This window comes from Dasypus novemcinctus, chromosome 21 (assembly GCF_030445035.2).
Source record: "Dasypus novemcinctus isolate mDasNov1 chromosome 21, mDasNov1.1.hap2, whole genome shotgun sequence".
In the NCBI taxonomy this organism is placed as follows: domain Eukaryota; kingdom Metazoa; phylum Chordata; class Mammalia; order Cingulata; family Dasypodidae; genus Dasypus; species Dasypus novemcinctus.
Window position 1 is genome coordinate 43,220,710 of NC_080693.1, and position 10,204 is coordinate 43,230,913.

General features: G+C 59.5%; 1 protein-coding gene across 1 annotated transcript; it reads left to right on the forward strand.

Annotated features, from left to right (window-relative positions):
- Window positions 1-206: 206 nt before the first annotated feature.
- On the forward strand, window positions 207-9,219 carry CA4 (carbonic anhydrase 4). Its single transcript, XM_004462049.5, has 8 exons — window positions 207-377; window positions 5,189-5,242; window positions 6,258-6,416; window positions 6,956-7,101; window positions 7,182-7,280; window positions 7,577-7,643; window positions 7,763-7,923; window positions 8,900-9,219. Exons 1-8 carry the CDS (start codon window positions 320-322, stop codon window positions 9,092-9,094), a joined length of 939 nt encoding a protein of 312 aa, XP_004462106.1. The 5' UTR covers window positions 207-319; the 3' UTR covers window positions 9,095-9,219.
- The last annotated feature ends 985 nt before the right edge of the window (window positions 9,220-10,204 follow it).

Below are 10,204 nucleotides of genomic sequence, written 5' to 3' on the forward strand. Positions count from 1 at the left end.
TTTGCGATGTCGCTTCCCAGTTTCCAAACCAGAGATCAGGGGTGGAAGGGATGGTGGTGAGGGCGCCGCTTCTGAGCGGAGAGGACGCGGAGTGGGCGGTGGGGAGGCGCGGGGGGAGCCGAGGACTTCAGAGCAGGAACGAACCTCGGGAGGGAGCCGAGGCTCCGCCAGGGGGAGGAGCCGCCACCCGCGTCCTGCTGTCGGGGCTCCCTCCTGTCGCTGCTCCGCTATAAAACCCCTGCCGGCATGATCGCTGCGCTCCCATCCGCCTCCTCCGTGTGCGACCCCCGGCCCGGCGGCGTCCTAGCTCCCACGCGGGATGAGGCTGCTGCTTGTGCTCCTGGTCCTGGGCGCCGCCCGCCCGCTAGCCTGCGCAGGTGATCACTTGCGCCCGCGCCCCGGGGGCCCTTCCGGAGCCGCGCTCTGCGCCCCCTGTCCCCGCGCGCTGCCGAGGGGGCGGCCGGCGGGTGCTCTGCGCGCCGGTGCGGGGCTGGCCTGTGCGAGCGGAGCGCGGAGGGCTGCAAGCGGGCGGGGTCGTGAGGGAGCGCGTGTGCGCACTCGCGTGCCCACGTCCAGGTGTGTGCACGGCTGCCGAGTGCGCGCGTGGCCCGGCGCCCCTCGGGGAGACGAGGGCGGGAGCCCGGGACGAGGATGCTGCTCGACGCCGCCGCCGGGTCTCCCCCTGCTCTGGCCGTGGGTCCCCGTCTGTCCCGCCGCGGCTCAGGGTCGGGTGGCTGACCCGGCCCGGAGCGAGTTGGGGAGAACTGGGGTGAGGCAGGGTCCTAACATCCCTGCTTTCGCCGGGGGTTCCCAGTCTCCTCACTCCCCACCCCCAAACGCTCTACGGGGAGTCTGGTGGGGGACACCGGGAGACCCGCGGTTCCGGCCGAGCCGGTCTTGCCGGCTGAGGTGATTTTCGTTTAAAGATTAATGGTGAGGTCGAGCTCTTAATTATTCGCCGAGGTGGGAGGTGGCGGGAGAGAAGTGTTAATATTTGATAAGAAGCTGACGGCGCTGGCGCGGCCCTGCACAGGGACCCCGGAGGCACCTTCCCCGCAACCCCAAGAAACGCTCTCCTTCGCGCGAAGCCCGACCGACCCTTCCATCTATCCCCGCGCACGAGAATGGGGTCTCCAGGTTCTGGGAACTCACCCCGGCCAAGCCTCTCCTCCAGAGTTGTGCGCTCTTTCCTTGGAGTGGTGGAATTCGGGACGAGGCTGCAGTCGGCGGAGGAGAGCGAGAGCGTGTCCCCCTTTGGGGGGGGGGGGGGTGCGCGGGATGTGAAGGGCATCTTGCGGCAACTCAGGGTCCCTTTCCAGGGGAGGAGGAGGGACGAGAAAAGGCAGGAAGTGCAACATTTCATTTGTAGGGTTGGACGTTTGAAATCTACTAAGCAACCCAACTTAGCAGTCAGAGAAAAACGCTTTCCAACTCTGCCAGTCCTCTACTTTGTAGCTCAGTGGCTACTAAATCTGTTTTCTTATAGACAAAACGGGTTGTTTTAAGGTTACAAGTAAGGTAACAGTGCAATTGCTTAGCACGCAGAGCAGGCACTCTGTATGGGGTAGTCTGAGGGCTCTTACGGACCTGTGGTGAGAGGGTGGGGAGACCTATCTTCACAGATGCCCTCACACAAGCTCCACCCTTTAGCACCAGGGGTTTCTGGCCCGGGGACCTGCCAGAACTTGAGGCTGGAGAATGGCCAGGCTGTACCTGGAAGTTCCCAAGAGCATCTGCTCTTGTTGACAGAGGGGAACCCAAGTGGAGGGTAGACTCCCCTCAGAGCCCCAGACCCTTGGCCAGGAGTGGCTGAGACTTTGTCCAGGACACAGTCAGATTTTGCTGAGCTGGTTTTCAGGATCTCCTGCCTTCCCTCCAGAGTAGGAGGGTGGGGAGAGCAAGGTCCACCGGAGAGAGCTTCTTCAGTCATCTCAAAAGAAGAGGGGGTGGGTGGCAGGTAGGCCAAGAGTGGGGAACAGCAAATGGGTGACTGGCAATGGTTTTTAGGTGCCTGATCCCATCTCTGTTTAGGGCAGATGGACTAAGTAGAACCTGAAGCTTGAAGCCAAGACCTGTGGCTAATCCCTGTCCTTCCCAGGCCCTCTTGGAGGTGTCTGCTAATTCTCATGAGTGAGTATGGGACTCTGAGCTGGTTCAGGTCCCTGCCACCTCTTGTCTGAGAGCCAGTCCCCCACCCTCACCCATGGACATAGACCTGGCCCCTGGCCTTGCCCTCATCAACATGTTTTCCTGGCTCCTGCCTTCAGAATAGGGTAGTTACAAATATGTTCAGTCAAGCAAGCCAAAAATCTCCACGATTAAGACAGTGGATCAGAGGTCACCATTACAAACCCAGGAGTGTAGCCAGAGCCAGGGAAAAGCAAATTCTTAAGAAAAGCACAGCTCCCAGCTCAGCCTGAGCCAGATGGGCCCCCCTGGGAACTGAGAGGGGCCTCCACCCATCAGTGCTGGCTCCTCAGGACTCTAGTTTAAGCAAGGCGTTCCCTGGAACAGCTTTCCCCCTGGTGTCCAGGTCAGTGGAGGGGCCAACTTGACCAGAGACACCCGTTGCCTACAGGGCCTCCAAAGGTTAAGGACACTGCGGTGAGGCACTGGAGGATTAGAACAAGGGTGCTCTCCAGGTGCAGTGGCCCTCCCATTCAGCATCTCCTCAAGATTTCTCTGAGTTCTCATCTCCCTCCAGGAGTTGGGTGGGGCAGGGATTATCTGCAGCTCCTTTCGACTGGCCTGGAATTTGAGGCTCAGAAAAGTTAACTCTCCTGGAGGATTAAGCAAAAGGCAGAGTCAGGGCTGAAAACGGGGTGAACAGACTCCAGGGTAAGAGCTCTGCTCCCCTGAAGGGATGAGAGTCGACCACATTGGGGTCCTCAGATAGAGCAACTCCCAAGAGCAGCAGAGCCCTGTACGGGGTGGGGAGTGGGCGCTGCAGGGGCTGTTCATCTCAGAAAAAGGCTGTGCCGGCAGGGTAGGAGAAGCATTTGATGCTGAGCTGGGAAACTCAAAAGCCCAAGGTGGCTTCAGAGAGAGGATGGCCAGTTGCCAGTATCTGTTTGCTCTCCTGGCCTAGAGAGCCCCTTCCCCCCAAGCCTTGCCTTCCCATGGTTCTCTCCCCATTCCACCCACACCCCAAGGACCCCTCCCTGGCCCAGGCCAGGAGGAGGTTGGAGTTGTGGGGCCTGGAGGGTGGGGGGCGAGGATAGCCTGGGCAAGAAGGAAGGGAGCGGATGTGCTCAGAGACCTCAGCTAGGCTGAGCTGTGCCTTGTTTCAGAATTTGCTCTTCTCTACATTCTTTCCCACCATTTCATCTCTCTCCTCTCTCTGCCCCTCCTCAGCTTTGGCTTTCCATGTGGAATGGGCGGATATATTTGCGTTTTGCCGAGTCAGAGGAAGGAAGACAGGCGGAAAGGCAGGGCCCACTATGTGCTAGCCTGCCTTCTGGAAATGCTCCCTCGTGCTATCCCCCACCGCCTTATGAGCTGGTATCATTAGTCTTATTTCATCGAAGATAAAACTGACCCTCAGAGGGAAGTGGATTTGGCTCAACTGATAGAACATCTGCCTACCATATGGGAGGTGCAGGGTTCAGACTTAGGGACTCCTGACCTGTGTGGTGAGCTGGCTCACGTGCAGAGCTCCTACATGCAGGGAGTGCAACGTGTAGGGGAGCCCCATGCACAGGGAGTGCGCCCTGCAAGGAGAGCTGCCTCGCATGAAAAAAGCGCAGCCTGCCCAGGAATGGCACGGTGAGCTGATGCAGCAAGATGACGCAACAAAAAGAGACACAGATTCCCGGTGCTGCTGACAAGAATGCAAGTGGACACAGAGGAACACACAGTGAATGGACACAGAAAACAGACAATGGGGGCAGGGGGGAAGGGGAGAGAAATAAATAAAAAATAAATCTTAAAAAACAAAAGAAAACAAAACAAAACTGAGCCTCAGAGAGCTCAAGTGTCCACCCCCAAACTCCCAGCTCCTAAGTGGCCCAGCCACAATTCCCAGCTCAGGGTCAAATGCGTTGCTCATCTTGTTGGTACAGTCTTTTTCAGAGATGCTGGGCTCTACTACCCAGAGGCAGAGCTAGGATTAGCCCTGGAGTCTCAGTGGCCCCAAATCCAGGACTGGGGGGAGGGGCAGGCTAAAGGCCCTGTCTTCCTGTGGGGACTAGGAGAGTTTAGCCAAGAATGAGTCTTAATAACACAAGGAGGGGGGCCGCTTTAGGGAGGGGCCAGCCTAATCTCTGCATCATCTAGAATTAACTCTGGGAAGGCAGCCAGGCTGAACCAGAGGGTTCTATTGTCCCAGAAGGGGAGGCCTGGCCTCTAATCCTCCTCCCAACCTCCTGGATTGGGGTGAGGGCATGCAGGGAGGGAGGGGAAAGGCTGGTGCCCAAGGGATGGAGACGGTCCAGGCTAGCCCCATGGTTAGAGCTGACCAGCCTCAGAGAGCACCCCCTGAGGACTGGCAGCTGCTTTGCCCTGCTCTGCCCAAAGGACAGTGTCCTGGGCAAGATGACCAGTTGATTAGCCCGTAGGTAGGAGCCGGATTGCCTCTATGGCCTTCTCCTCCCATCCCCACACCTTTTTTTTTTTTTAAGACTTATCTTATTTATTGATTCCCTCCTTATTTATTGATTCCTCCCCTTGCTGCTTGTGCTCACTGTCTGTTCTCTGTGTCCATTCACTGTGCATTCTTCTGTGTCTGCTTGTCTTCTCATCTTCTCTCTAGGAGGCACCAGGAACTGATCCCGGGACCTTTTGATGTGGGAGAAAGGCACCCAAATGCTTGAGCTCCCTGGTTGGTTGTGTCTCTCATTCTCTTTCCTCTGTGTGTCTTTTTTGTTGTGTCATCTTATTGCATCAGCTCTCCACGTGGACCAGCTCACCTTCACCAGGAGGTCCTAGGAATCGAACCTGGGACCTCCTATGTGGTAGATGGGAGCCCAATTGCTTGAGCCACATCCAATTCCCCCCACACTGTCTTCTTAAGTTTCTTTTCCCTAGGCCTTTGGTCTCAACTCCAGGAGTGCTCCAGCCCTACCCCCTGACACAACACCCCCCACTCACAGAGTTGTGGATGCTCACGGTTCACATGCTGATAGGGACGTATGTGCACGCATCCATGGCACAGAGGCACAGGCCTCACCTCCTTCCTTCTCTGCCCCAGAGTCACACTGGTGCTACGAGATTCAAGCCCAGGCCGCCAATACCAGCTGCATGGGTGAGTACAGCAAGTCGTGGCGACAGGTCTTGCTGCATTTGGGGACCGCCCTGGCCAAGATGGGCATGGAGGATGAGGGGTGATGGGAGCCCCCAGTGAGGTATTGGCTGCTCTACACACACGTGTGTACACACACACACACTGACTCCTGGTGCTCAGAGGACTCACAGTAAGCCAGTCTCCACTGCTAAGGGGCCGGAGATCAATCAGCAGCAGCAGCAGCTAAAAAGGGAAAACCTTCCAGGCCAGCAGAAACTCCTTGCGGCTCATTTGCTCTTACAGACACTGGAGTCTGTGAGTGGGTTCTGTTCCAGTGATGCCCCCTGCCGTCTTCTCATTCAAATGTCCTTTTTACTCAAATGCTGACCGAGTCTGCTTTTCCCCTGCCCTACTGTGTTTTGGTGCCTGGACCATCCTACCTCATGCCCTGACCATAGAGGTTGGGGTTGCTGGGCTGGGGGGAGTCAGGGTCCTTCTGGGGTTACTTTCTGCCCCTCCCCCATCTCACCCCAGTTCTCAGGGAGCACCGATGGAGGGTCAGATAATGCTTCAAGCTGATGTGTTCTGAATGGTGAAGGCCTCCCAGGAGTAGCCCTTCCTGGGGAGTTGCACCCCACAGATTCCAAACCCACCTTTAAACTTCACAAATTCCCAGGGAAGCAGGGATCGCGGTGATGCCCATTTTACAGATGAGAAAACCAGGGCTTAGAGAAGTGAAGTGATGTGCCCAGCATCAGGTGGCTGTCCCCTACCCCAGGGCTCACAGCCATCAACTGGCAACCCTGTGCCCACCCTGCCCCACACCCAAGGCTGGCTTTGCATGTGTTTCCAAGGGGGAGGGGCAGGAAGCCCAGGGAGGGAGAGGGCAGGTTCTGTGTGGAGCACCCCTGCATCACAGCCTTGCCCAAGACCTTGCCCCGTGTGAGCTGGGTGCCTGGGCCTAACCTCAGTGGGTGGAGGACACACCTTGGGGTCAGGGGCCTCGACTCTCAGCCCGTTCATCCTCCCTGCTCAGGGCCAGACAGCTGGGGTGGAGAGTGCAAGAACTTGGAGCAGCAGTCGCCCATCAACATCGTCACCAGCAAGGCACAGCTGGACCACAAGCTGGGGCGCTTCTCCTTCTTGGGCTACGACAGGAAGAACGAGAAGGTTGTCGAAAACAATGGGCATACAGGTGGGTCTCAGGTGGGCTGGCAGGGACACAGGCAGGCTTGGGTGCCCAGTTCAGTGACTCCGAGGGGGTTCTCCTAGGACTGGGCACGTGTGCCAGGACTGGGAGGGGTGGGGGGAGAGGAAGCATTCCAGGGAGAAGGGACAACATGTGCAAAGGCACAGAGGCGTGAAACAGTTCAGGAACTGCGCGTAGCTCCCTGTGGATGAAGGGCAGAGCGTGGGGCTGGGCGGGGCCAGGGTCAAGGCGGGAGCCACTGCAGGGCTGAGGAGCTTGGAGGTCACTGGGAGGCACTGCAGAGGCAGAGGGGCTTGGAGCAAGGGATGGCCCGGGGCTGAGTTGCATGCTGGGAGTGGGCAGGAGAGGGGGAGGCAGATCGGGAGGGGGGTGAGGAGGCAGAGAAAGGCCTGGGGTCGCCCACCCCCCAGGCCCAGGCCCAGCTCTCCACTGGGCCAGGAAGGTTCTGCCCGAAGGACTGGCGGAGGGGCTGGGAGAGGCTGAGGGGGGAGGGTGCAAGGCCCCGCCCCTCCTGTGCTCCCCAGTGATGGTGTCGCTGGCGGCTGGCACCGAGATTGCTGGAGGAGGGCTGGCCGCCCGGTACCGAGCCACGCAGCTGCACCTGCACTGGTCGCAGGGCCTTGACAGGGGCTCGGAGCATGCCCTGGACGGGGATCGTTTTGCCATGGAGGTGAGGTCCCTTCCCAGGGCTGGGGCGTGGCAGGTGGGGCAGTCCAGCTGTGTCACAGGTCCTTCCTTCACCCCCCTCAGATGCACATAGTCCATCAGAAAGAGAAGGGGACATCGAGGGCCGAGGAGGCGGCCCAGGACTCCAAAGACGAGATTGCGGTGCTGGCCTTCCTGGTGGAGGTACAACCCCCAGCCCCCTGTTCCCAGGAGGCAGGGTCTGAGGAGCTGCTTCTTGGAACCCAGAGACCAGGGACTCCAAGGTCAGAGGGGTCTGGAGAGGCCCCGGCTCCCCCTCCCCCACGGCTTCTCATGACTTATACATCCCCAGGCCAAACGGAGAGCCCAGAGCCTCTCAGGATCACAGCCCCAGAAACTGCCCACCTGCTCCCACCCCGACCCCGGACCAGGAGAATGAGCTGGCAGTCACCACCCAGCCCCCACAAACCCCTCTCAAACCCCCTTCCATCCCATTCCAGGCTGGAGACCAGAAGAACGCTGGCTTCCAGCCTCTGGTGGACGCCCTGTCCCGCATCCCCAGGCCTGGTGAGTCAGGGCAGGGTGGGCGGATGGGATGGGGCGGGTCTCACGTTCTGGAGCGAGCTGGGCGAGGGGGCGCTGGAGCCGCAGAGGACAGCCCCCCTGTGCTGCACCCGCTCCCCCAGGATGGAACACCACAACGAGCATCAGCTTGTCAGAGCTGCTCCCCGAGGAGGGGAGGCTGAGCCATTACTTCCGCTACCTGGGCTCCCTCACCACGCCTGGCTGTGAGGAGAAGGTCGTCTGGACTGTGTTTAAGGAGCCCATCCGCCTCCACACAGACCAGGTACCCGGGCCCGACTGCCAGGGCAGCCTCCCACTGCCTGGTGCCCCAGAAAGCATCCTGTGGATACCCCAGGGGTCCTCTGGGTACGGGGACAGCTCCACGCAAACGAGATCCCTTGGCTTAAGCCACAGACATCATCTGGAGGAGACAGAGAAATGTCCCCGCAGCCCTGTCCCTGCACTGAGGGCTGGAGGGATGCCCCCGGAGGAGGCCGTGGCAGGGGGAGGGGGGGAGTGCGTGTGAGGAAAGACCTCTAGGAGGAAGTGGCTTCCAGAAACCTGAAAAGTAGGTTGGAGCCAGCTAGATGAGGGCAGGGAGCCAGTGGCCTGGGGAGAGGGGCCAGCAGAGAGTGAGGCCTGGGGTTGGCCTGGAGGAGCTTTGAGAGGGTCTGCGGGACCTCTGCGTGAGCAAGGTCATCCATTCAGCACGTCCTGAGCCCTTGCGGTGTGCCAGGCTCTGGGGTTACAGCAGTGAACCAAAGGGCCCAAACTGCTGCCTTGTGGTGCTTTCATTCCATAATAATGGTCCTCAAAGTGTGGTCCCTGGACCAGGGATGTCAGCAGCATCTGGGAGTTGGCCAGAAATGCTCATTCTTAACCGCTGACTCCTAGACCTACTGAATCAGAAACTCCAGGGGTGGGGCCCAGCAATCGGGTCCACAAGCCCCCAGGCGAATCGGATGCACGCTCAAGCCTGAGAACCACAGTTCTACAGCAATAACGATAGTAGTCATAATGGTAGGCCCTCAGAACTGAGCCCTGTGTCCACTCCGCTGAGGGAAGCGAATGGCAGCTGAGCCCCTGACAGTGCCAAGCACTTCACATCCCTTATTTGTCTCGACAACCTTGAGAGGTAGGGATTCTGAGCCCCTCTTTATAAAAGAGGGCTCAGAGGGTTGAGGTGACTAGCCTGAGGCCGCACAGCAGCAAGGGCAGCCGCACCTGCTTCTACCTGCTGAGCCCTGATCCTTCTGCAGATCCTAGCATTCTCCCGGCAGCTGTACTATGACCAGGATCAGAAACTGAGCATGACAGACAACGTCAGGCCCCTGCAGCCCCGCGGACAGCGCCCGGTGTTCAGGTCCCAGGCCGCGGGACCGCTGCTGCCCTTGCCGCTGCCCACGCTGCTGGCCCCCACGCTGACCTGCCTGGTGGCTGGCTTCCTGCGCTGACGGCTCCCTGCTGGACTCTTGACCTCTGTCCTCAGCCTTTAGAGGACTCAGAGGACTTTGGCCTGGTGCTCCGTCCTCCTGGAGTGGAATTTGGGGATGATTAAATATGGGTATATTTTTGGATAGCCTTTTCTCAGGTCTGTTTTCAGTTTCTCACAGCCACCCCTGCCCCATTCCCCTCCGCCCACCCCTCCCCAGGGCAAGCGCCTTAAGGCCAGGCGGCGCCCAGCAGGCCCCTCACCCCCTGCCCAGTGAATGTCCTGAACACGTTCCAGTCCCTTCCGCCCTGACCTGGGAAGGTACCTGAGATAAAACACGGCGAAGCCAGAGGTGTTCCGGCCCACTCTTTTCGTGGATAGTGGAAGAAACAGGCTCAGAAAGGAGAAGAGACTGGACGGAGGCCACACGCGGAGGCTCTGGCAGAGGCGAAGGAGACCCCAGCCCAGGGCGCTCTCCTTTACACCAAGGGTGGAGGGTGGGGGTCGTCTGTGGTTATGGCCTAGGCAAGAGGGTGACAGGGCATTCATTTATTTGCACAAATATTCCCTGAGCATTTATGCTTTAGGCTTTGGGGATGTGACAGGGGATACAAAATGCCTGCTCCTTGGGTTCACGGCTTGCCTGGTGAAGAGACAGCTTGTAAATAAACACATTGAATAATCCAGTAGCAGTGAGTGCTGTGGAGAGGCGCTTCAGGAAAGGGGGAGTTCCAGCCTCAACACGGGGGTCGGGTCGGGAAGGTGATGGGGAGAGGCCATCTGGAGGAAGAGCCCTCCAGGCCCCGGACGTCAGGCGTGAGGAGGACGTCAGGGTGAGGAGGACGTCAGGCATGGGGAGGACGTCAGGCGTGGGGAGGACGTCAGAGTGAGGAGGACGTCAGGCGTGGGGAGGACGTCAGGCGTGGGGAGGACGTCAGGCGTGGGGAAGGGCGCCACCCGAGGACAGCAGCGGGAAGGCAGGAAGGCGGGAAGGGGGCAGAGTGGAGCTGGGCGGGGAGCTCCGGGCCGCAGCCGGAGGGGCAGGTTGTGGGGCCTGATAGGCCGCCGCAGGGACGTGGGGTTTGGTTCCCACTGTGAGGGAGCTGGGAGCTCCCAGGGGGTCTGAGCAGGG

Coding starts and splice junctions, on each gene's coding strand:
- CA4 (XM_004462049.5), top strand. CDS start 320: ATGAGGCTGCTGCTTGTGCTCCTGGTCCTGGGCGCCGCCCGCCCGCTA. Junction 7,102..7,181: donor GGGATCGTTTTGCCATGGAG/GTGAGGTCCCTT, acceptor CACCCCCCTCAG/ATGCACATAGTCCATCAGAA. Junction 7,924..8,899: donor TCCGCCTCCACACAGACCAG/GTACCCGGGCCC, acceptor ATCCTTCTGCAG/ATCCTAGCATTCTCCCGGCA.